This window comes from Hemitrygon akajei, chromosome 12 (assembly GCF_048418815.1).
Source record: "Hemitrygon akajei chromosome 12, sHemAka1.3, whole genome shotgun sequence".
NCBI classification, from domain to species: Eukaryota; Metazoa; Chordata; class Chondrichthyes; order Myliobatiformes; family Dasyatidae; genus Hemitrygon; species Hemitrygon akajei.
Genome location: NC_133135.1, coordinates 104931444 through 104957819, shown reverse-complemented (window position 1 = coordinate 104957819; position 26376 = coordinate 104931444). Strand labels below are relative to the sequence as shown.

Here is a 26376-nt window from a genome sequence, read left to right as displayed (position 1 = left end):
GCTCTTGAACCAAAGGAGATAACTTCACTCATTTGCCCATCCACTGAAATGTTCCCACGACCAATGATATCACTTTAAGGACTCTTTATCTCACGTTCTTGTTATTTATTGCTGTTTATCTATATTTGCCTTTACACAGTTTGTTTCCTTCTGCACTCTGGTTGATCTTTCATTGATCCTGCTATAGTTGCTATTCTATAGATTTGCTGAGAATGCCCTTAAGGAAATTAATCTCAGGATTGTATATGGTGACACAAATACTTTGATAATAAAATTTACTAAGTTTTTTGCTGTTCAAAGCTAGGATGTTTCTGTGAGGAATGAGGTGTCAGATCATAGGGCAGTGTGCGAAGATCTTTCTACACACAGTCCCATCGGACACTCACAGGGGTGGTCATATCCCAGTTACGTCCGCTCTCAGTTAAAGAACCGAAGATTACGGATTCATGTCCTTCTTTTGCCTCTGGCACCTGCTCCAGTCCCTTAAGGTTCAAAACATCTCCTCACTTCCAACTCTGGCCTTAGCTACTGCTTCACCACTGGGACCTTCAGCTGCCCAAACCCTACAACTGCTCACTGCCTTTACGACCTTGAGATGTCTCCAACCCAATACTGTGTGGCTCACGATGTTCAGTTACGTTCTGGGTGCCGTGTACATGCACAATAACCAGCGGGGAGAGAAAAAATAAATTGAATTTAGTATTAGTGGCAAATTTCCTTGGCTATCAGAAAGATCCTGATAAAACAAATGTTCGTTAATGAGATCGTCATCACGATTTGCAAATAGTTCCCACAGTTCGGACTTACACACCACAGGACAAACATGCATGCATTTCACACAGCAGGGTGCTGGTCAACACCAGCTACCCAGCCGTGGCAGTGGGGTTCAGTCTTGAGGGCTGGACCATCTGGGATGAGAGACCAGGATCGTTCATCCCTCTTTCTTTTGATTTTTCTGCCTGGAAGGGAACATCAGTCTAAGCATCTGCCAACTGATTACCCTGGTTAGGACTGGCTCACTCAGTGGCCCACTGGTAGGAAGGGAACAAGCAAAGGCATCTGTCTTCAGACCTGACTGAATTCTCTGTGGGTGCTCTGTCCACTTCTAACACACACACACACACACACACACACACACACACACACACAGTTACTCGGATCTAAAGCCAATGTTACACAGTGCAAGGAGACAGGACTGAAGGAAGATAGAGCAAACAGCAGCTTTAAGCCAGAAGCAAGAGGGAAGATAGGAAGGCCACTGGTGGAGATGGGTTCTGTGTGTGACTGTCTGTGTGATGTCTGCACGTGTGTCTGTGTCTGTCTGCGTGTGGGGAGGGGGGAATAAATGGGTGCGAAGGGCGTTTTGTGTGGTTGGTGTGAACCGCACCTGCCCACGACACACCTCAAACACCCCAGATTTAGTGGGCATCTGTTGGCACTGCCAGCCACACAAGAATGCTGAGGGGTTGCTGGACCCCCCGGTCCCAAGATCACTCAGCCTCTTTACCCTCCTGCTTAGCCCACCCCCTGGGCAGGTGAGGAAGGTGCAAGTCACAGGCCGCAGCTATCACCACATTGCTCTCTGACCACATCATGATGTAACTCCTACTTTCCCCAACAACACCCTGTACCTCACTGTAACAGTCTCACCAGACCCAGCGGCACTCGGCACACCTCTGCACCAGCACTTTTACTCTCCAATTAGGCCTAACCAACCCTGCACTTCCCTCGGACACCACCTGTCCAATCTGCTTCCTGCAGCACGCCTCAGCTCACACCCACACCCTAACAACACACTCACAAGATCTTAAGTAGAAGTGGACTATGCCTAGCCATCATGGCAGATGGACAGCTCAGGGGGTGGGGGGGGGTGAGAACACTTCACTCCCATACTGACCCAATTTCTTTGGTTATCTAAGAATCTATTGATCTTTGACAGTGACTGAACTTCCTACAACTCTCTTTGATAGAGGATTCCCAAAAATTTAGTTCCCTTGGAGTGAAGATGTTTCTTCTATTCTGTCTAGGTTCCTTTGACTGAACACTTGTTTCAAAACTGTGATCCTCGATTCTCGACTTAGCGAACAAGGGGAAACAAATCTCTACATCTACCCTGTCCAACACCCTAACAATACTGTATGTTTCACTGAGATTGCTCTGCATTCTTCTGAGGTCAAGAGTACAGTCTCTGTCTAACCTCTCCTCTGAGGACCTTTCCTCCTCCCAATAATCATGAACCTCAGTCATAAAAAAGTACAGCACAGAAACAGGACCTGCAGCCCATCTAGTCCATGCCAAAACCATTTAAACAGCCTACTCTCTTCAACCTGCATCAGGACCATAGCCCTCCATATCACTACCATCCATGTACCTACCCAAACTCCTCTTATACGTTGAAATTGAGCTCGCATGCACCACTTGTGCTGGCAGCTCATTCCACACTCCCACCATCCTCTGAGTGAAGAAGTTTCTGCTCATGTTTCCCTTAAACTTTTCACCTTTCACCCTTAACCCATGACCTCTGGTTGTCATTCCACCCAATCTCAGTAGAAAAAGCCTGCTTGCATTTACTCTACCTATACCCCTCATAATTTTGCATACTTCTATCAAATCTCCTCTCTAATTTCTATGCTCGAAGGAATAAAGTCCTAACTTATTCCATCTTTCCTTATTACTCGGGTCTTCCAGACCCAATAACATCCTTGTAAATTGTGTCTCTGTACTTTTTCAACCTTATTTATATCTTTCCTGTAGGTAGGTGACCAAAACTGCATACAATTCTCCAAATTAGGCCACACCATCATCTCATACAAACTTCAATATAACACCCCATCTCCTGCACTCAATACGTTGATTTATGAAGGCCAATGTGCCAAGAGTTTTCTTTACAATCCTATCTACCTGTGATGCCACTTACAATGAATTATGGACCTGTATTGCCAGAGCCCTTTGTTCCAATGTACTTCTCAGTGCCCCACTGTTCACTGTGTAAGACCTAAGCTGGTTGGTCCTACCAACATCCAATACCTCACGCTTGTCTGTATTAAATTCCATCTGCTATTGTTCAGCCAGTTTTTCCAGCTGATCCAGATCCCTCTGTAAGCTGTGATAGTCTTTCTTCCTCTGTTGCAGGTATATCCTTCCTTGGATGGGAAATCAGGCTTGGTCAGAATATTCTCACCATTTCTCTCATATCTTTAATTTCATACTTAACTCCTCTTGCACTGAGGCCAATAAGCCATTTTCCCACCCAGCTGTGTAGTCTATCTGCAGGTTTTATCTTGGTGCTTTCTGCATGATGACATCAAGCAGTGTCTGAGCACTAACACTTCTCAGTGCCTCAATATTTAATTAACGGAAGCTTCATTTTCCTAGTTTTCCCCTGTCAAAAGTGGATATCTTCACACACTTCCACATTCTATCCCAAATGCCACCTCGCCAATTTACTTAGCCTACCAGCATCCCACCATAAGATACAAAAGCAGAATTGACCCATTTGAGTCTGCTCTGCCATTCCATCATGGCTGATTTATTACCCCTCTCAACCCCATTCTCCTGCCTTCTTTCCGTAACTTCGACACCCTTACTAATCAAGAACTTAGCAACTTCAGCTTTAAATGTACCCAATGACTTGATCTCCACAGCTGTCCATGGCGATGAAGGCTAAAATAATTCCTCATCTCTGTTCTAAAGGGGCACCCTGCTATTCTGAGGCTGCACTCCCTGGTCCTAGAGCCTCCCACTATAGGAAACAACCTCTCTATCTCCACTCTTAGGTTTTTCAATATTCAATAGGTTTCAATGAAGTGCCCCCACCCCCCACAACACACACAATTCTTCTAAAATACAGCAAGTACAAGCCCAGAACCATCAACTGCTCCTTATATGTTAACCCTTTCTTTTCCCAGAATTGTTCCCATAAATCTCCTCTAGATCCTCTGCAATATCTGTAGATATGGAACTGTAAACTGCTCACAATATTGCAAATGCAGCCTGGCCAATGCCTTATAAACCCTCAACTTTGTATCTTCCTCACAAATTCACACTGCCTAGTCTTGGATCCACTACACTTTATCTGTTCTTCCAACTACCCATACAGACTGTGAATATACGAGGGGCACTGACACCAGTCGCTGTGCAACTTCATTTGTCACAGTCCCCTAATCTAGAGACAACCTGCATATTGTTATTCTAATTTATGCCCATTAACTAATCCCTAATTCCAGCCAGAATCTCACCTCCACTTCCACGTTTGTTGACCGACTCGGTGTGTACCTTGTCAAGGCCCTGATAAAACCCCAGAACATCACATTTGCTGGCTGGCTTCTCCTTTACGTAGCTTGTTAAAACCTCACAAAAAAATCTAAGAGATTTGTCAATAATGATTTCAGTAATCCAACCAACCATATTATTACTGAGTGTTCTGTTACACCACTTCCTTAAAATGTTCTCCAGCATTGCTGGTGTCAGACTAAATGCTCTGTAGTTCCAACATTTCCCCTCTCCCTCGTTTCTTAAAGTAATTCACCTCTCTGTCTCAGGATACTGTCCTGGACAATATGGAATGTGGAAGCCAACATCCAGTGAATCCACCATCCCCATTACTACCTCCTTCAAAACCTTGGGATATCCTCCAGGACATGTAGTCTTGGAGATAACTGGAGATGAACTAAATCATCTTCCATCTTTATACAAAATCTGTAAGAATACCATTAGTTTCTAAAGCATTATTGACTATCTAAACAAGCTCTCATTTTAAAGTTGAATGCAATGAAAGAACTCCTCCAAGAAGACCACAGCCTCTTCACCTCCACTCTAAAATGACTGCCCTCTATTCTGAGGCTGCGGCCCCTGGTCCTAGGCTCTCCCATTTAGGGGACTCCATAATTAGAGGAACAGACAGCTGATTCTCTGGACGTGAAAGAGATGGTATGCTGCCTCCAAGGTGCCAGTTTTGGGATGTCTCGGATCAGGTCATTATAAAAGGGTAGGTTGAACAGCCGGAAACCATGGTACATACTGCCATCAATGACATACATAGGTAGGAAAATGGAGGAGGTACTGGAGAGGATATAGGGAGTTAGGAAGAAAGCTGAAAAGCACAACTTCGGGGTAGTAATCTCTGGATTGCTCCCTGTGTCACATGCCAGTGAGGGTACGAATAGGGTGATTTGGCAGATGAATGCGTGGCTGAAGAATTGGCACAGGGGGCAGGGTTTCAGATTTCTGGATCACTGGGATCTCTTCTGGGGAAGGTATGACCTGTACAAAAAGGTTGGGTTACACCTAAACTCAAGAGGGACCAATATCCTTGAGGGCAGGTTTGCTAGAGATGTTTAACCTAATTCGGCAGGAGGGTGGAAACCAAAGTGATAGGGTTGAGGGTGGAGCAGTTGGTATACAACTAGATGCAGTGCGTAGTGAGATTGTGAGGAAGGACAGGCAGATGATCGGGCAAAATTGTAGTCAGTGAGATGAATTAAAGTGTAACAGGGGCCAAAATTGAAAAGAATGTTGAATACAGGACTGAAAGTGTTACATTTGAATGCACACAATTTACGGAATAAGGCAGATGATCTTAAGGTGGAGTTAGAGACTGACGTTGTGGGCATCACTGAGTTGTAGCAGAAAGAAGATCATAGTTGGGAGCTTAACATCCAAGGATACACATTGCATTGAAAGGACAGGCAGGTAGGCCAGAAGGGGTGGGCTGGCTCTGTTGGTAAAAAATGAAATCAAATCCATAGAAAGAGGTGACATAGGATTGGAAGATGTGGAATCCTTGTGGGTAGAGTTAAGAAACTGCAAGGGTAAAAAGACCCTGATGGGAATTATATACAGACCTCCGAACAGTAGCCAGGATATGGGATATAAATGTCAACGGACGGTAGAAAACACATGTCAAAAGAGCAATGTTATGATAGTCAAGGGGGATTTTAATATGCAGGTGTAGATTGGGAAAATCAGGTTGTATGCTTTACTACTGTTGTCATTATATGGCTATATGTGCCTAGTGCTGTGTGTGGCCCGAGAGGAACACCAGTTCATTTGGTGCTATTCATGGATATAGTTGAATGACAATTAAATTGGAACTTGACAGAAAACCTTCAATTTTGTCTTGGTGATTTCTTTCCTCGTAGGAGTTTAGTAAGAGTTTAATTCCCGTGTCTGATCACTGCCCCTTCCCACCACCCTGATTATCACTTCCTCACCTAAGTGTAACACTTAGTTACACCAACAAACCCTTTGATCCAATGGCCTTGCTGAGCAAAATGTCCTCCTCACCTAGTCTCTCTTGCCTGTTAAATTTTCCTACCAGTGAACCTCTTAAATACTGTAATTCCACCTGCCTCTAGCAGCTTGCTCTACGCACCCACCCTCTGTGTGAAAGTAGCTGCCCCTCAGCTCCCCTTTAAATCTTCAACCAATGCCCTCTTTACTTCTCCCCTCTCCCATCGGGCAGAACTGAATCAGAATCAAGCTTTTTATCACTGACATAAGTCGTGAAATTTGTTGTTGATCTCCTTGTTATGGGCTTATTGTCTGTCTGCACCTTCTCTCTTACTCTGCATTCCGTTTTTGTTTTACCTTGTAATAACTCAATGTGATGCTTGTTCATACCACTGGACCCAGTCTTCTGAGTTCGAGAGAGTGGAACTTCCCCAGTGCAATGGCTTTTCTACTTTAAAAACTCTCACACACAGGTTTCCCATCATTGTCAGACATGATGGACAATCACCACCTCAATGCACTGTGTAATGATCTGATATAAATGAACAGTATGCAAGACAAACTTTTCACTGAATCTCAGTATATCATTTCCAATTCCAAGGCAATAAAGTTCGAAAGCATGTACCGTCAGGCTCAAGGACAGCTTCTATCACTGTTATCACACACTTGAATATTTCCCTAGTATAATAAGATGGACCCTTGACCTCACAAACTACTTCCTATGACCTTTCACCCTATTGGCTAACACAATGACCAAATCACCTATCAACTGGTATGTCTTTTGACTGTGGGAGGAAACCAGAGAAACTCATGTGGTCAAGGGGAGAACATACAAAGTCATTGCAGACAGCGGCAAGAATTGAACCCGGGTCACAAGTACTATGCTGACCACTATGCAACAGTACCGCCCATCACCCTTGGCAGGGCACTCATCACTCACTGTGTCAATAAATCTTGCCTCTGACATCCCCCCTGCCCCCATACTTTCCCCCAAAATTATGCCCCCTGGTATTAGCCATTTCTGGCCTGGGGAAAAGTCTCTGGCCATCCACACAATCTACACCTCTTATCATTTTGTACATGCTTATCAAGTCACCCCTCACCCTCCTTCACTCCAAAGAGAAAAGCCCTAGCTCGCTCAGCTATCCTCACAAGACATGCTCTCCAATCCAGGCAGCATCCTGGTAAATCTCCTCTGCACCCTCTTTAAAGCTTCCACATCCTTCCTATAATGAGGTGATCAGAACTGAACACAATACTCCAAGTGTGGTCTCACCTTTGTTAAGATCTTGCACCTGATTTCTACCTGCACTTTCTTTGTGACTTTAACACTTCATTCTGCGTTCCGTTATTGTTTTACCTCGTACTACCTTAATTTGTGCAATCAAATGCTCAGTAAGGATGATATGCACGACAAGCGTTTCAGTGTACCTCGGTACCTGGGGCAATAACACGCCAATTTACCAATCTAGACTCCAGAAAACGACTGTGACTACCCGCCTTATCCAAGCCCCTCATGATTTTATAAGCCTCTTTTGGGTCATTCCTCGACCTCCTAACCTCCTGGGAAAATGTCTCAACTATCCAGTCTCTCTGGAGATGGGGCCATGGTTCTGACTCCTTTTAACACACTTCTAACCACATTCTTCTTATAACATCCGCAACTGCACACAGTGCCCCAGGTACAGTCTCTCCAACATGGTGGCCCAATTCCTGTACTCGACGCCTACCCGTCACCTCACCTCATGCATCATCCCTCACCTCAACCTGGCCATTTCTAACACCTTTTGTATACATATTAATCTGTTGAAGTTTTGTATCATTTTACAGCTGTTGAAGATTATATATCAATAAAAAGATTCTAAAAATGGAAATAACACCTTTTGATTTCTCTCAAGTGGCCCTCAATCTGCCTCTCCTGCCTGCAGTCATGAGAAACTGTTTCCACAGGAGCAGGATTAGACCACTCAGTCCATTGAGTCTGCTCTGCCCTTCCCTTGTGGCTGATGTATTATCCCTCTCAACCCATTTCCTCATAAGCTTTGATGTCCTGATGAATCAAGTACCTACCAACCTCTGCTTCAAACATCCCCAATGACTGACTCCACTGCCGCCTGTAGCAATGAATTCCACAGATTCACCTCCCTTTGGCTAAAGAGATTCCTCATCCCTGTTCTAAGGGATGTCCTTGTATCCTGAGTTGTGCCCTCTGGCCCTAGACTCCCCACTATAGGAAACATCGTTACCATGTCCACTCTATCTAAGGCTTTCAATATTTGCAAAGTTTCAATGAGATGCCCCCTCATTCTTCTAAACTCCATTGAGCCATCAGATGCTTCTCATATGGGACGTCCTTCTATATTATGCAGTTTCCCTCATTTGCTCTACAGAAACTCCTCCTGTCAGGAATTTCCACATTTTGAGGAGAGTGGCCCCAGGGTGCTACACTCCCTCACCCATAAACAAGGGTTGGAACACTTTCCATCGTGCACATCGCAGATCCAAATCTCCACCCGTGGCCCAAGCAACAATTTACTAAAGAGATCTTGATTTATCTTGTGAAGTTAGTATTTTCTGCAGTCCCGGAAACCCAGAGCAGGAGGATTATTAGTAGAAGTGTCAAAGTGAGAGACGGGGAGGGGGGAGAGACGGATGGTCTCAGACTACCTGACCAGCCAGAGTCTGCTGGAAGTGAGAGCCCGCCAAAGCGGGCAGCACCGCTTGTCCCTTGGAGTCTGGGGTTCCGGCGGCCGCCAGCCCCACGCTACTGCTGACAATCACGGAGGCTGGCACACTGCTGGTGGTGACGGTTGGCGCTAAGCTGTGGGGTGGCGGCTGGTTCAAGCCTCGCTCCTGCTGAAGTTTGAGGGCTGCCTGGTAAAGCTGCTGTTGCTTCTCTTCCTGCTGGTAACATTCAAGACAAAGGTGTCAGCAACAGTGGGAGCCAGCGGGAGACACAATGGCGCTGAGCCAGGCCAGAGCCACAACGGCACCCAGCGGGAGAGAGAGAGTGGCGCCCAGCCAGTGGGAGTCCTGGAAGGCAAAGTTATCCAATGGGGAGGGCTGTGGGGTTGAGGGCAACTGGGGTGGGGGGGGGGAGAAAGAGAGAGAGAGATTGAGGTCAACCGGGGTGGGGTGAGGGGGATACCCACTGGGGTAGGTTTAACCAGTGTGAGGTGGGGTTTTGAGACTATCCACAGGATAATGTGGGGAAGGGAGCCAGAGGCACAGAGGAGCTTCAAAATTAGAGCACTAGCTCAGTACCACCCCTCACTGTCAGCTCCTCCGTCCCCTACACCCCTCACTGTCACCCCCTCCGTCCCCTACACCCCTCACTGTCACCCGTCCTCTACACCCCTCACTGTCAGCTCCTCCGTCCCCTACAGCCCTCACTGTCAGCTCCTCTGTCCCCTACACCCCTCACTGTCAGCTCCTCCGTCCCCTACGTCCCTCACTGTCACCCCCTCTGTCCCCTACACCCCTCACTGACACCCCCTCTGTCCCCTATGCCCGTCATTGTCACCCCCTCCATCCTACACCTCTGCCACCACTTGGTTCCCTACACCCCTCTGTGACCCCCTTAATTCACAACACTCCTCTCTGTGTGACCTCCCTCTTCCTACACCCTCTGCTTCTGTAACCAACTCCAGTCCCTACAACCCTCCTCCTCTCTGTGACCTGCTTTGGCCCTACCCTCCTCCCTGTCTCTGTAACTCCTCCCATCCCTTTCACCCCACTTTAAATATCTCTATAACCCACTCCCTCCCCTACATCCCCTCTGTCTCTGTAACTCCTCCCATCCCTTTCACCCCTTCCTTCTCTGTAACCGCCTCCCATCCCTTACACCCCCTGTGCCTCTGTAATCCCCTCCTCTCCGTGTCTCTGTGACACCCTCTAGCCACGTTCCTCAGATCTCTACACACCATCTATGGTTCAAATTGTCCCTTGCTTGAATGGCTTCCCCACCATTTAAACTTTCTGTCCCTGCACTCTGGATGCCCCTGTGAACTCTGCCAGCTTCCATTCTCCTCAAGATGCCCCTTACAGCTGGCCTGTTTGGCTGAGCTTCCTCTCAGGTGCCCTGGTCTTCACGTCTACCAAGGGACCACGAGCTTGAACTGTACTGAACGGCAGCATATCCCCTTGGAGTTCTGGTCGCCTCCATAAGGATATGAAGCTTTAGAGAGGGTGCTGAGGAGATTTACCAGGATGCTGCCTGAATCCGAGAGCATGTTTTGTGAGGACAGGTTGAGTGAGCTAGGGCTTTTCTCTTTGGAGTGAAGAAAGATGAGAAGCAGAGGCAGACACAGTAGGGATGTTTAAGAAACTCTACAGTTAAGAAACCTCTACATGAAACGCTGTTGCAGGAAAGCAGCATTCAACATTAGGGACTCCCACCACCCAGAACATAGTCTCTTCTCACTGCTGCCATCAGTAAGACTCACACCACCAGGTTCAGGAAATCAGGCTCCTGAACCAAATGGGATAACTTCACTCAACTTCACTTGGCCCATCACTGAAACATTCCCACAACCAATAGACTCACTTTCAAGGAGTCTTCATCTCATATTCAAGATATTTATTGCTTATTCATCTATTATTATTTCTTTTTTTTTTGTATTTGCACTGTATTTGCACTGGTTGCCTTCAGCACTCTGGTTGAACACCCTAGTTGGGTGATCTTTCATTGATCCTGTTATTGTTAAGTATTCTATAGACTTGCTGAGTATGCCCACAAGGAAATGATCCTCAGGGCTGTATATGGTGATATACACGTGTTTTGATAACAAATTTACTTTGAACCTCTTAAATATTCCAACTGACTGGCAGAAAAGTGCAGGTCCATGTAGGAGGGAAGGGTTAGATTGACCTTGAAGCACAGGATAATAGAACGCACAACTTCAGGGCCAAAGGCCCCGTACTGTGCTGTACGTCTCTATGTTCTATATTCCAGTCTGCAGGTTGCAGAGATTCAAGTGAGTTGGGATGTGGGAAGGGAAATTGGGCACCTGGCCTACATTACACAGAAACACACAGCCCTGCCCTGACTTGCTTAATCATCATCTTCTGCATTTGCCCACGGAATGAACTGTCTCTCCCTACACCTCCTTTCGCCCCGGTTGAGCTTCGCTCGCCCAGCTCTTGGGGCTCTGTATTGAGCTTGTTAGCTTTGTCTGAGATCTGAACGGCAGTTGTGATCAGTTCTGTCCCTGCTTGCTACTGGTGGTCCCAGTGAAAAAGATTGGCAAGATACAGGCTCAGCGCCAGGGTGAAGGCTCGCCGCATTGAGGCCCTCCATTAGTCAAGGTTGACTGATGATCTCGCTGTCCACGTAATACACAAGCCAGAGCAGTATGATACGCGGAGCAAACTATTGCTCATGCAGCAGCCTTCCCCTCTCTATGAGGCTGATGAATCCAAAGGAATAGCAAAGACTGATACAGTCAGCATTGAACTCAAGGTAGGACTGCCTCAGGGACTCCAGCTCCATGTTTTTCCCTCAGGGTTTACTCCCAAAGCCTTTGCCCTGAGTGGGTATAGCCGCAAGGCAGCGGAAGCTTGAGATGAGGGTTTTCCTTCTCCAGCTGTGGTACTCTATCGTATCAGCACAGGTGGGCCCCGATTCGAATCTTGCCCAATTACTCAAATTCCTGCCCTGAAAAGAGTAATTGAGCATAAAGGTAGGGACTGTAGAGGGTGTTGGTGAGGTCAAAGCTGAAGGCAGATACAGCTTTTGCCTGATTGAGCCTAGAATAGACTGGCATTGGAGGGAGCTCAAAGGTGCATTTGGTCTATTCCTGGAATGAACGCAAGAAATAGCAGGAGCCCATTGGGCCTCTCATGCCCTCTTTGTAAATCACTAGGACATTTTCTTTTACCTCAGCACCACTTCAAAATCAGAATCAAGTTTAGTATCACTGACGTATGTTGTAAAATATTTCATGGCTCCTCCCTATCTCGAGGGAGGTAGTGGGGATAAGCAACCACTACCTATTAAATGCTCCCAATGGTGTGCACCTCAACTAGCCTCTGACAACCAAGCCCAGATCCTGGCCTTCTCGTGTGGCTTCGGGAGTAAACCCCGAGAGGAAGTCCAACGTCGAGTTCAATGCTGATGACAACTCCTGCGATGCCGCAGGTGTTAAAATGAATCTGTCTCTGCCGTTCCTTTGGGTTCATTGGTTGCGTGGAGAGGAGTAGATTGCTACATGGGCAACAGCTTGCTGGCCTGGCCCTGGTATCCAGACAGGAAAGAGGCAACATCCATAGTCAAACCTGACCGATGGAGGCCACAGTTATGAGTTATGTCATGAAATATGCTGCTTTGCAGCAGCAATACAGTCCAATAGACAAAAATTACCATAAATTACAAAAAAAATTAATACTGCAAAGACGAATAATAAGGTAGTGTTCATGGACCATTCATAAATCTGATGGTGGAGGGAAAGAAGCTGTTTCTAAATCACTGAGTGTGTGCGTTTTCAGGCTCCTGCATCTCCTCCCCGATGGTTGTAATGAGAGTGAGGCATGTCCTAGATAGTGAGGGTCTTTAATAATCAATGCCATCTTCCTGAGGGCATTGCCTCCTGAAGATATCCTCATTGCTGGGAGGGTTGTGCCCATGATGGAGCTGGCTGCCTGCATCCATAACCAGCTACTGCGACTGTACCTTGAGCCGCCTGGGTTCTGAGGTCTGGAATTCTTTCCCAAAACTTCTCAATCTCTGACTTTTGGATTCCCCTTAAATCCTGTGGCATTGACTATGCCTTCTGTCCCTGGCTTAATGTGATAAGGTTTGGGTTGTGTCTGACAGTGGCACTTCTGCAAGATTTACCTCTTACCCCTCAATAATTTAAAAAAACTACTAGACTATAGATTCCAAATACTGAGAGATGAAGCTTCCTCAGGGAATGAAACAGATTCCCCACCTTCTGAGAGAAGGAATTCCTCTATCCTTAGCTAAAAAAAAACCCAACCCAGAGCTACAGAAATGACAACAAAAGCTCCAAAGACCTCATCTGTGGAAGAGGAAGGAGCTTCACCTAGATGGAAAGATGGGCTAACACCTGGACTTGAAAGACTAGCTCAGGACAGAGGACTCTGGCAAGCTGCTGCCCCAGTAGAGGTAATGGGCTTAAGAAGAATAATCATTTCATGGAAAGAATGCAGATCCAGAGGAACAGAGGGGTGATGAGGTGGATGATGAGAGAACGGGGCTTATCTAGAAGACGTGGCATGCTTTTGGAGTAAGTGGTGGCCCATTTCAGAACTGAAGGGAGGGGTTGGAGTTTAGTCTGAGGGTAGTACACCCTTTGGATTACTGTGGAGGCTGAATATCTTCAAAACAGAGTGAGCTTTGGTTTAAGGAAGAGTTAGGGGTTAGGAGTGATATAAGAAAAACCGCCCTGCTCTGAAGTAGTGACTATCCCTCTTGCCTCCACAGATGCTGCCTGACCCACTGAGTTTTTTTTAAATTTTAGAGATACACCACAGTAACAAGCACTTCTGGCCCAATGAGCCCAATTACACCCATGTGACCAATTAATTGATGAGAATATAAAAGCAAGGATGTAACGCTGAGGTTGTACAAGGCATCGGTGAGGCCTCACTTGGAGTACTGTGAACAGTTTCGGGCCCCTTATCTAAGAAAGTCTGTGCTGACATTGGAGAGGGTTCAAAGAGGATCATGGTAAAGCTAGTGGGATTGAAAGGCTTGTCATATGAAGAGCACTTGATGGCTCTAGGTCTGTACTCGCTGGAATTCAGACAAATAAGAGGTGACCTCATTGCAACCTATTGAAAGTTGAAAGGCCTCGATACAGTGGAGATGGAGAGGATGATTCCTATGGTGGAGGAGCCTAAGACCAGAGGACACGGCCTCAGGATAGAGGACTATCCATTTGGAATGGAGCAGAGGAGGAATTTCTTTAGCCAGAGAGTGGTGAATCGGTTGAAGACATTGCCACAGGCTGCTGTGGAGGCTAAATCACTGGGCAGAGGTTGATGGATTCCTGACTAGTCAGGGCACGAAGGGATACGGGGAGAAGGCTGGAGATTGGGGCTGAGAGGGAAAATGAATCAGTCGTGGTGAAAAGGTGGAGCAGACAAAACAGGGCAAATTGCCAAATTCTGCTCCTCTATCTCACGGTCTCTAACCTACCAACCGATACGGCCTTGGACTGTGGAAGGAGACTGAAGCACCTGGTAGAAACCCATGTGGTTCAGGGGAGAACATACAAATTCCTTACAGTCACCAGAGGGAATTGACTCTGTCACTGGTGCTGTAATAGTGTTGCGACAACCACTACACTAACACGTTCCTCCAGCTGTCTGTGTGCAGCTAAGGACTATGAGGACCAGGCAGGAAAAGGCACAGTCAAAATGCCCAGTGTCTGGATCTTGCAAACAGAACGGCAGAAAAACTCAACAGGTCAGGCAGCATCTGTGGTGGCAAATGGTACAAGTTGATGTTTCGGGTTGGGACCCTGGGTCAGCACTGAGGAGTGGGAGAGGGTTGCTATGTGCTGGAGGTGCAGGGTAGAACCAGATTAGGAGAGAGATGAAACCAGGTGCAGGAGGGTGATGGCATGGGAGGGGTGAGCAAAGGGAGAGCGGAGCAACCCCCAACTTCCCATCCCCACGCTGGCCTTTGCACGTTCTGTCTTCTTCTTGGCTACTGAGGGACCAAACACAAATTGGGACCTCCCATCTTCCACTTCAGCATTCATAACTCATAACAGTAATGGATTTTTCACTTCCAGGGGAGAACATGGGGCGGGGAGAGAGCACGAGACGGGGGGTGGGAGAGAACAATGGAAGGGGGGGTGCGGGAGAGAGCAATGGACGGGGGTGCGGGAGAGGGCACGGGACGGGGGTGCGGGAGAGGGCACGGGACGGGGGTGCGGGAGAGGGCACGGGACGGGGGTGCGGGAGAGGGCACGGGACGGGGGTGCGGGAGAGGGCACGGGACGGGGGTGCGGGAGAGGGCACGGGACGGGGGTGCGGGAGAGGGCAATGGACGGGGGTGCGGGAGAGGGCAATGGACGGGGGTGCGGGAGAGAGCACGGGACGGGGGTGCGGGAGAGAGCACGGGACGGGGGTGCGGGAGAGAGCACGGGACGGGGGTGCGGGAGAGAGCACGGGACGGGGGTGCGGGAGAGAGCACGGGACGGGGGGAGGGGAATGCAGAGAGCACGGGACGGGGGGTTGTTAAACTCACTCAACCGCTTACCCAAGAGGAAGTGAGATGTCCTTCCCACTGGATCTGGACCTGTCAGCAGTCACAAAGAAGGCAGAGGACATACAAGGGGGGAGCAGGAAGGGTTGTGGGAACAATGCAACCAGAAGGCAGAACCACCGCGGCAGACAAAGAGAGAGCGTGCTCGTGTGTTGCTCGCACCCAGTGGGTATAGGACTCACCTGCTGGAAGAAGACCTGGGCGTTGTCCTGTCCGACAGCAGGCCCCGAGCCTTGCTGGGTGATGACGACCTTCCCGGCTGGGACAGGGAGGGCAACCGAGTTGCTGCTGCCGGCCTGCGAGTGTGTCTGGACGTGCGAAGGGGGAGCGGGGGCAGAGGCAGCCTGCACCGCCAGCAGTGAGGTCTGCCCGTTGCCCAGAGCAACCAGGCCACCGGGACCCTGCTGGGCAGCGCTGGCCGAGACAGGTGCCTCCCCTGGGCCCAGCACGGCCGACGCAGCTGCCCCTGCTTGCCCCGGCAGGGTCACGCCCTGGATGACGGCGGGCGCCGAGGCCTGGCTCTGTGACCCGAGTGACACAGGCATCTGGAAGAGGGCTGGCTGCCCCACTGGGCTGGGCTGCAGATGGATGGGGGCGGAGAGAATGTGGGTGGCCCCGTGGGCTCCCTGGGCAGCGATGACCTGGCCCAGGCTCAGCTGGCCTGCCAGGCCCTGCCCACTCAGGATGTGGGCCGGCAGGGTCTGGTTGGCGATGATGTGGGTGGCAGAGGGCTGGGCGCCCAGCAGCTGGCCCCCCACACTAGGCTGCAGGGCAGGCAGGGACTGGGGCAGGGACAGGCTGTGGCCGGAAGGTAGCTGCCCCTGCAGCAGGAACTGGCTCTGGCCCTGCAGCATGGCCTGTGGAACCTGCTGGGGCTGGATGACGATGCTGCCCCCCTGCACGTGCAGGCTGAGGGGCTTGCCGAAGGCGGCAGGCTGGGCGGTCTGCTGGGGCTTGAAGACGGTCGAGGGGATGGTTTGGGGGAAGGCTGCCCCTGAAGCCGAGAAGACCACGCTCTGGGCTGGCTTGCTTGCCATGAAGGTCAGGTTCTGCTGGGCCTTGGGTGGCGGTGGGGGCTGCTGTGGGGGCTGGTGCGACTGCTGCTGCTGCTGCAGCGAGGGGGGAGCCTCGGCCTGCACGGTGAAGGGCTTTGAGCTGATCTGGAAGAGCTTGTGCTGCACCAGGCCTGTGCTGGGCTTGGGCTGGATGGGGGTGGGGGTGCGCTGGACCACCACACTCTGGGCCTGCATCACGGCCGGGCTGGGGCTGGGTCTGGTCACCCCGCCGGAGGCCCCGGCAAACAGCGAGTTGCCGTTGAGGGTGGCTGGGCCCGAGGCCTTCTGCAGGACCAGGCCGGCGCTGGGTGGGGACACTCCAGATGAGGGGAGGGCCACTCCTGGCTGAGGTGGCGGCTGAGACTCGGGGGCGGGTGAAGAGATGTAGCTGACCCCCGGCACACCGCCCACCTGCGCGGGCTGACCGGCCTTGGCGATGACCTGCTGCCCGGGCTGGTTGATAGCCATCAGCGGCTGACTGGACAGCTGGCCCACCACCTGGATCTGGCTGATGCCCAGAGCCCCCGAGGGGCTCCCGTTGGGCAGCGGCTGTAGCGTCACGTTGCCCAGCCCCACCTGCTGAAGGAAGGGCTGCAGGCTGATGGCCTTGTTCACCACCTGGCCCCCCAGGGCCTGCGGCTGGATGAGGGCCTGCTGGGCCAAGACGGGAGGCGGAGGGGCCGGCTGCTGCGGCAGGCCAATCAGGTCGGCGCCAGCGGGGAAGAGTTGGCCGCCATCGGCCGACTGGGACGCCGGCTGCAGCGAGGGGAAGTGCAACGAGGCGATGTCCAGGTCGGCATCCTCCTCCAGCGACTGCTCCGTGATGTTGGCCTCCTGAAGGCTCTGCTGCAGGATGTCGCAAGGCTGCTCAGAGTTCTGCAGGTTCGAGCCGGACGGCGGCCCCAGGATCTCATCTTCCAGGAAGTCGAGGTCAACTGCGCTGGAGGAGCCCTGTGTGTGCCCGCTGTTCAGGTGGTTCACTGTCGCATCCTGGACATTGAGCTGGAAAGACAAGTCCATCGGTCACTCTCCAATTATTCCAGTCCCCGTGATTAAACAGCCCAGGAGTCAGAGGGTCAGTGAATTAGCGAATTAAATCTACTCACAGGCCACTTTATTCGGTACACTTGCATACCTGCTTGTTAATGCAAGTATCTAATCAGCCAATCACGTGGCAGCAACTCAATGCACAAAAGCATGCAGACATGGTCAAGAGGTTCAGAGCAAACATCAGAATGGGGAAGAAGTGTGATCTAAGTGACTTTGACCGCAGAATGATTGTTGGTGCCAGAGACAGGGAGGTTTGATCATCTCAGAAACTGCTGATCTCCCGGGATTTTCACACACAGCACTGATGAGTTACAGCAGCAGTTGACTATGAACATACACTCAGTGGCCACTCATTAAGTACAGGAGGCACCCAACAGTGGCCACTGAGTGTCTGACTGTTGGTGTCAGATGGGGTGGTTTGAGGATCTCAGAAACTGACCTCTTGGGATTTACTAATGCATGAGAGAGCGGCAGATGCTGGAATCTGGAGTAAAAATCAAACCGCTGGAAAAACTCAGTGGGTCAGGCAGCATCTGTGGTGAGGCGAATAATACAGGCAAGGTTTTGGGCTGTGACAATGCAGGGTCTTGAGGTAGTGACACCAGGTCTGTGAGGATCCAATGTCATGGTTTCTGACAACTGTCTGGCTGTTGCCAAATCGGTATAAGATGCTTCCTGTGAAAACACCTCAGCTCTCCGGCTGTGAAAACTCATTTGTTGCTTCATTCAGCAGGAAAGCTGTGTCATTTTATCATGGGTGGGGTTTAAAGAATCGAGAGGGCAGAATTGAATGCTGAGTGCCACCTAAAGTTTTGCCTGTGCCATCTGTTTACCACTCCTGCTCCCTTGTTCTATGCGCTCCTTCAACATTATTTACAACTTCCCTGTTGGCAGGTGACCAAAACTGCACACGATACTCCAAATTCGGCCTCACCAATGTCATATATAACTTCAACATAACATCCTGTACTCAATACTTTTGACTTATGAAGGCCAATGTGCCAAAAGCTTTCTTTTACCTGTGATGCCATTTTTAAGGAATTATGGATCTATATTCCCAGATCCCTGTGTTCTACTGCACTCCTCAGTGCCCAGCATCCTCCCAAAGGGCAACACCTCAGACTTGTCTGCATGACATTACTTTAATATAAGAGTGCTCAACCTTTCTATAGAGAGTGGGGATATACTGTTCTGTAGGACCATGATGGGTCAGTAGGGTCAAGAGAGCTGGGTTCTAAATGGGTGAAGAACAGTTAGTTCAAAGTTCAAAGTAAATATATTATCAAAGTGTATATAAGTCACCATATATAACCCTGAGATTTATTTTCTTGTGGGCATACTCAATAAATCTATAGAATAGTAACCAGAACAATGAAAGACTGCTCAACTAGGGTGTTCAACCAGTATGCAAAAGACAATAAACTGTGCAAATACAAAAATAGGCAATGATAATAAATAAACAAACAAACAAACAAATAAAGCGATAAGTTTTGAGAACATGAGATGAAGAGCCCTTGAAAATGAGTCCAATCTTCATGGAAGCATTTCAATGATGGGGCAAGTGAAGTTTAGTGAAGTTACCCCCCTTTGGTTCAGAAGCCTGATTTCCTGAACCTGGTGGTGTGGGTCCTGACGGCCCTGTACCTTCTTCCTGCTGGCAGCAGTGAGAAGAGAGCATGGCCTGGGTGGTGAGGATCCCTGGTTTCTTGCACTCTATGATACTGTAGATGTGCTCAATAGAGTGGAGGGCTTTATCCATGATGGACTGGGCTGTAATGAAGCCAGTCAATATACTCCCCACTAGTCACCTATAGAAGTTAGGCACCCTCTTGCCCTGATCTTTCACCACTGCAACAAGTGACCCAGGAATCTACTCCTGGAAGGGGACTGTAAAGAGGAAGGGATTTTAGGAAGAAACTACACAGAGAGAGGCCCCACAAGAGAAGCAGGGTTGTTTTTTTTTTTGAGTGTTTGGCCTTTCACCTGCTGCTTAACATTTAGCTCAAGAGAGATCACACTGACACAAGAGGAGACGGGGCTGCAGGCAACACTTACAGATGCATCAGTGAAGAAAGCGCTGGCCGGGTCTGTGGTTGTGTCGAGGAGATCTTCACCGTCAAGCTGTTGATTGAATCAGAAACATGTTTAGAGGTGTTTTCTGCAGCCACAATCACCCAATCCATGTTTACTGACGTCACCCACAACTGGGCCAGTTGTGGAGATCCCTCAAAGAGCACAGCTTCTCAACAGCGAGAGCCGAGGGGAGATGGAGATGTGACCTGGATACAGAAGACAAGGGACTCTGGTCAACACAGCTCAACTGCGGGCAAAGATCCGTGTTACGCACTGCTCTCACCACAGCCCATGAGAAGTGCAGAGACCAGACTGCACCAGCTAATCACACCTTGCATACAGAATGGGCAGTGCATCGGCACAGCATATACAGCCACCACCTCACCAAACTTGAGGCTTGGGTTTCTGTCCCAGTCTCCATCACTCTCTGCGTGGAGCTTGCACGCTCTTCCTGTGACTGCTCGAGCTCCCCCTGCCCTTCAAGTCCCATGCTGCTGCAAACCCAATCATGGGACAATTTACAATGCTCGATTAACCTTTGATCAGGTATGTTTTTGGACTGTGGGAGGGAACTAGAGCACCCAAGGGAAGCCTACAAATTCCACAGGGTGAACACTGAAACTCCTTACAGAACAGCACTGACTCCAGATCACCCGAGCTGTAACACCATCGTGCTAATGGCTCCGCTACCATGATGCCCACACAGATCAGAGGTGCAACGTTAAGAACATACGATATGTTCTTGGCTCCAAAGATTTGTTTGCAGCTGGAATAGTTTAACATGGGCAAGGGTTTATTACTGTCACCTGTATCGAGATATAGTGAAAAGGTTCTCTTGCAAACTGTTCACACAGATCAGATCATTACACAGAACAAGGTCAAAGAATGACAGAATGCAGAATAAAGTAGCAGCTACAGAGAAAGTGCGCAGTGCCTGTAAACAATAAGGAGTGTGATCTTAACGGGGTAGATTGTGAGGTCAAGAGTCCATCTTATTGTACAAGGGTGCTACAATTAGATCACTTAGACAGATGTCCAGCTCCAAGAAAGCATCACTCTCAACTTGTGAAAGCTGTGGGCGTAAAACTGCCCCCACACTGCATGAGGGAGAGAGGGGCGTGCTGTCAAAATCCAGACTGGGCAACCTCAGGAAGACCTTCCTCTTCTCCTCATCGGCTGAGCTCTAGGTAACACAGAGCACAGGCTTGCCTGTGGCCTTCACCCGAGATGTCGCCGGTGCATTCAACGCTTTACAGCTGAACTATGGGAGATGAGAACAGGGCCCACCACGCAGCCTCAGCGTCCAAAGCAGTGACGAGCACATTGGGCGCGATGGACGCCATGGGGGGGGGGGAGGGGAGGGAGGAGAGGGACGGCCCCCACAGGGAGGGGAGGATGTCACAGCTGCCATAGGGAGAGGAGGGGAGGGCGTAATGGTCGCCACAGGGAAGGGAGGGCCTGACGCACATCAGGAAGGATGTCAGGGCATGCAGGAGTGTGGCTGGGACTCCAGGTTACTTTGGATGATACCAAGAACAGGGGAAAAGCTGGTTTAGCTGGAGCAGGTTCGGAATAAGGTCACGGATTTAGAATGGGTGGCTCCGAAATGGAAGTGGGGAATGATTTCACACAGAAGGTTACGAGAGGGGCACTGTACCCAGAGTACAACCTGGCACTCTTTATTGCACAAACATTGGGAACAGGTCATGAATAGGGCCCTTCAAGCCCAATGGCCCCTTCAGTGCCACGCGGCTTTGTGTCCTCAAAGTTTCCTCGAGACCAGGACACATGAAATTTTACAGCATCAAAGAGAGTCATTACAAATCCCACATCAGCAAGTCAGCCTTACCTGGTCTGAACCGTGCAAGAAGTCATTGAGAGCCTGGGGGTCACTGTGAGGGGGGAGAAAGTACATTTTAAGAATGGCTACAGGTTCATTTGATCAAAAGCCCACAAAACAACAAAGACTGGGATGGTGCAGATCAAACACACGTTTTACACAACCCAGCCCTCCCAATAATGGACATACAGTGGCTGCAGTGTGTAAGGGAAGTGCTCCCCCCTCTCAAATGCACAACCTCCTCATCCTGATGGGACAAACAGAGTAACACCACATCCTGGAAGCTGAACCACCCAAGGTTCTGACTTGGGAATGTATCATCATCCTTTCACCACCAGTGGCCCCATACCCCAAGACTCGTTTCCAACAGCACTCTGGCAATGTCTTCACGAGGATGGCTGTGGCTCAAGGGCATTCAGCAGCACCTCTTCAACCAGCATCGGGCTGATTTGATGTTAACTATTAATTCTCCGTCTTTGTCTACCTGTCTCCCTTTCTCCCTCTCTGCCTCTCTCCATCCCTCCTTCCGCCTTTCCCCCTCCCCCGCCCCTCTGTCTCCCTCCCCACTCCTCCTCTCTCTCCCCCCCCCCCACTCCTCCTCTCTCTCCCCCTCCCCGCCTGTCTCCCTCCCCACTCCTCCTCTCTCTCCCCCCTCCCCACTCCTCTTCTCTCTCCCTCCCCCACCCCTCAGACACTGCTTGACCAGTTGAGTGTTTCCATCCTTCCCGCTGTTCATGGTTAATAAACGCGGACTTCAGCACATGAAGCCTCTCATAATGAAAGAAACCTCAAGCACAGCAGACAACATCAGTGGATACATGAAGAGGGTTAACCACTGAGTCACTGAAAAAGTCTGGTAACGATCAAAGCCACAGCTGTACCCCAGAGTTTCAGTTAAAGTACAGTCACAAAAATAACTGTGTGTTATTTAACAGAAACCATTGTAGCGAATTTAAAAGCAGGCCAGATAAAGGGCAAAAGAGTTGCAAGGCTGTGGTTTTGTACACTATACATGTGGGTAATCCTTGTAACAAATAACCAGAGTGGGCAACAGAATCAGGCCACAGACACTCAGTGTGGAGAACAGGAGGGGAAGTCTCCTTCAGTGGAGTGTTAGGCGGAGTTACTCCATGACGAGAGAGCTTGTGACCTCTGTGAGCAGACCTACTGCCTCTGCGTCACCTCAGAATGAAGGACAGTACACTCCATGACCTCCACTTCTGCTAATGCAGGAAAAAGTATACCCATCCTTGTTACCATTCAGACCAACTGGCCAGATTTGGTGACTTCCAGCAGTGTGGAATTCCCAAATCCTGTCTGCTGGAACCCAGCAAGCAATGGGTGGTGTTTGCGGACCCAAACAACAGCAACGTATCGATGGCACTCCAAACATGGCCGACCAGTCGGGTGCCATCACCATCTGAGAATAGGCTAATTACCTGGATAGATGATTCTCCATCTTGTCCAGGATGCTCTCCAACCCACATTACCGAAACCCTCCAGCACATGAGTTGCTTTGATCCCTTATAATTGGCAGTTCTATGTGCAGGGAAAAGGATGGGAGTCGGGCAAAGACCACAGTCACAGAGCACGAGAGAAACAGGACCTTCGGCCCATCGAATCCATGCTGACCTGGTCTTCTGCCTACTCCTAGCGAGCTGCTCCTAGACCAAATCCATCTACCTTTCCAAACTTCCTTTAAATGTTACAATGGAATCTCCATCCACCACTTGGGCTGGCAGCTCGTTCCACACTTGCACCAGCCTCTGAGTGAAGAAGCTCCCTTTAAATATTTCATCTTTCATCCCTTATCCTAGTTCTGGCTTCATCCAACCTAAGGGGAAAAGCCTACATACATTTACCCTATCTATAGCCCTCAAGTTTGCATACTTCTATCAACTCTCCCCTCATTCTCCTACACTCCAGGGAATAACCCTTTCCCTCCAACTCTTTCAATATTATTGTATCATTCCTGTAGGTAGGTGACTAGAACTGCACACAATACTCTATATTTGGCCTTTTGCATGTTGAATGATGTGGGTGATTATGATTATTCTTTGCCAATTTTTTCACAGAACTGGTTTGCCATTGTCTTCTGGGTAGGGTTTTTACAAGACAGGTGACCCCAGCCATTGTCAATACTCTTCAGAGATTGTCTGCCTGGTGTCAGTGGTCACAAAACCAGGACTTGTGATATGCACCGGCTGCTCATACGACCTGTGGCTTCACGTGACCATGACTGGTAGAACAATTACAGGATGCAGAATAAAGTGTAACAGCTACATAAAGTTCAGTGTAGGTAAACAATAAAGTACAAGATCTTAACTAGGGCAAGACCACACTTGGACAGGGGTCTTGGAGATGTGACACAGAAGATTGTAACATTAGAACAGGGAGTTGCTGGTCTCCCTTCTCACTAACACAGGAGCGACCTCCCTCTCCCTCGACGGAGAGACGCAGAGCTTGTTTGAGAAACGGAAGTGCTGGTTTGTGAACTGTAGTTTGGTGGACTCTGGGTCAATGAACTCATCGGCGCTTCTGCTCTGCTCACGTGGTGGGGTGGGGGGAGTGAGGTGTCAGTGCTTCTGCTGGTGCGGGTGGGGGTGGAAGGTAGTTGATGCTCGTTCTGGTCTCCTCATTATAAGGAGGATGGAGAAACTTTTGAGAGAGTGCAGAGGAGACTTACCAGGATGCTACCAGGATTAGAGGGCATGTCTTTAGAAGACTGGTTGAACAACCTAGGGCTTTTCTCTTTGGAGCGAAGGAGGATAAGAGGTGACTTGATAGAGCTGTACAAGATGACAAGAGGCCTAGATTGTGTGGACTTTTCCCCAGGCCAGAAGTGGCTAATACTTTATAACTTTAAGGTGTTTGAGGGGAATGTGTGTGTGTGTGTGTGGGGGGGGTAAGTTTCTTTTTAAAACACAGAGTGAGGAATGTGTGGAACACCTTGCCAGGAATGTCAGGCTGCAGAGTGGCGCAGTGGTCAGCAGGTGCTTTATTCAGAAGGCGACCAGGGTTCAATTCCCTCTGCTGCCTGTAAGGAATTTGTGCGTTCTCCACGTCACTGCTTGGGTTTCCTCTGGGTGCTCTGGTTTCCTCCCACAGGCCAAAGACCTACTGGTTGGTCAGTTAATTGGTGACTGTAAACTGCCCCGAGATGGGATTGCTGAGCACCATGGCTCGAAGGGTGGACGGGCAGATACTGTAAATCAAAAAGATACATTAGGTGCATTTGAAAAACTCTTAGATAGGCACATGGATGAAAAAAATGTAGGGTTATATGGGAGAGAAGAGTTAGTTTGATCTTAGAGTTAGTTAACAGATTAGCAGAGCATTGTGGGCCGAAGGGCCTGTACTACCTGTGCGATGCTGTAATGTTCTATGCTCTATAACAAGGTATTTTGTGAGGTCAAGAGTCCATCTTACATGAGAGGTCCTTTCAAGAGTTTGATAATAGCAGGATGAATAGTTGGTAGCCTGCCAACTTTCTGTATAGTCAATGCTCTCTGCACTACAAACTGAAGGCAGTGCAGTCAGGGGAATGGGGCACACTGTGTGCAGCTGAGAAGAGTTTGAAACAGGAAGAGGGATTGCTTCCTCTCACTCCACCACCTCACTCCTGACCAGTAGCCTGGTCCTCACCAGCCCACATCTCATTCTCAAAATAAGAATAGGTTCTGTTGGAATTGGCAGAACATAAGCATCTTCACCCAAACTCCAGCCAGTGGATAAGCACCGACCCTAAAGGTGGAAGCAATGCCTGGTGTGGAGGGAGGGGCCATTGCACAGGGTCAGAAAAAGCTGCAGACTCAGCCAGCTCCATCATGAGCACTAGCCTCCCCACCATCGAGGACGCGTGATGCCTTTAAAATACGGCATTTGCCATTCAGGATTCCCATCACCTAGGACATGCCCTCTCTCATTGCTACCATCAGGGAGGAGGAACAGGAGATGAACACACACACACACACACACACACACACTCAGTGATTCAGGAACACCTTCCTCTCCACTGTCAGATTTCAGAATGGACAATGAACCCATGAACACTACCTCACTACTGTTTTGCTCCGTTTCTGCACTATTTGAAAAAAAATAATTCTTATTGTAATTTGTAGATTTTCTTGATGTATTGGAACGTACTGTCACAACATAGGCCAGCGATATTAAACCTGATTCTGATTCTTAACAAAACCAGTCCAATTGGTGCTTCGTACATACCAAATTACATCTAGCAGACATCGTCCATCTTCATCATCCATGTCAACTGCAAGGAGAAAGACAAACCATTATACAGACGCCATTGCAGGAGTGGGACAGTGTCAAAGGAATTTGCATTTCTATAGCGCCTTTGCAAACCTCAAGGAAAACCAGGCAGTCAGACTCCTTGAAGCTGATTTTTTTTTGAAATGGCGTTTTGGTTGTAAACTAGGAAACAGAAACGCAGAGATCTCCCACAGACTTAGAAAGTGAAGATCACGGGATCACCTGCTCCAATGACGTTTGTCGAGGAATAAATATTAACCCTGGAAACCTCGGGGAAATCCAGTCCTTGAAAAGGATACGTGGGATATTTAACTTTCACTGAAGGGAACACCCATCCCACCCCTCACAATACACACTACTCCCACCCCCTCGGCACCACAAGCCCAGGTTATGAATCAAACTGGAGCAAGGAATGATTCCAGTGTCCCTGGATTTAAGGAGACTTCAACCAATTAAAATGCAAGTGGCTTACAAGACCATTATATATAGCAATAGAATTCGGCCATTCGGCCCAGGAGACTGCTCCACCGTTTTATCATGGCTGATCCATTCCCCTCGCAACCTCCTTCTCCTGGAAGTAGCTTCTTCCTCACAAATCACTTCAAGATTGTTTAACACCA

At 49.1% G+C, this 26376-nt stretch overlaps 1 protein-coding gene across 6 annotated transcripts in view; it reads right to left on the bottom strand.

Moving 5' to 3' along the window:
* The window catches only part of LOC140737333 (BRD4-interacting chromatin-remodeling complex-associated protein-like), a 161617-nt gene that overhangs the window by 44220 nt on the left and 91021 nt on the right, over positions 1-26376 (bottom strand). For 3 of the 6 annotated variants that reach the window (XR_012101107.1, XM_073063769.1, XM_073063770.1), the window contains exons 3-7: positions 25712-25757; positions 21497-21539; positions 19630-19695; positions 15652-17526; positions 8899-9135 (exon numbers count right to left, since the gene is read on the bottom strand). Coding sequence is in view for 5 of the 6 variants with exons in the window: in XM_073063769.1 (XP_072919870.1) it covers positions 8899-9135; positions 15652-17526; positions 19630-19695; positions 21497-21539; positions 25712-25757 (2267 nt within the window). In the remaining variant the exon portion in view is untranslated. The remainder of the gene's footprint in view (positions 1-8898; positions 9136-15651; positions 17527-19629; positions 19696-21496; positions 21540-25711; positions 25758-26376) is intronic. The other 3 variants (XM_073063772.1, XM_073063773.1, XM_073063771.1) reach the window with 2 other exon arrangements.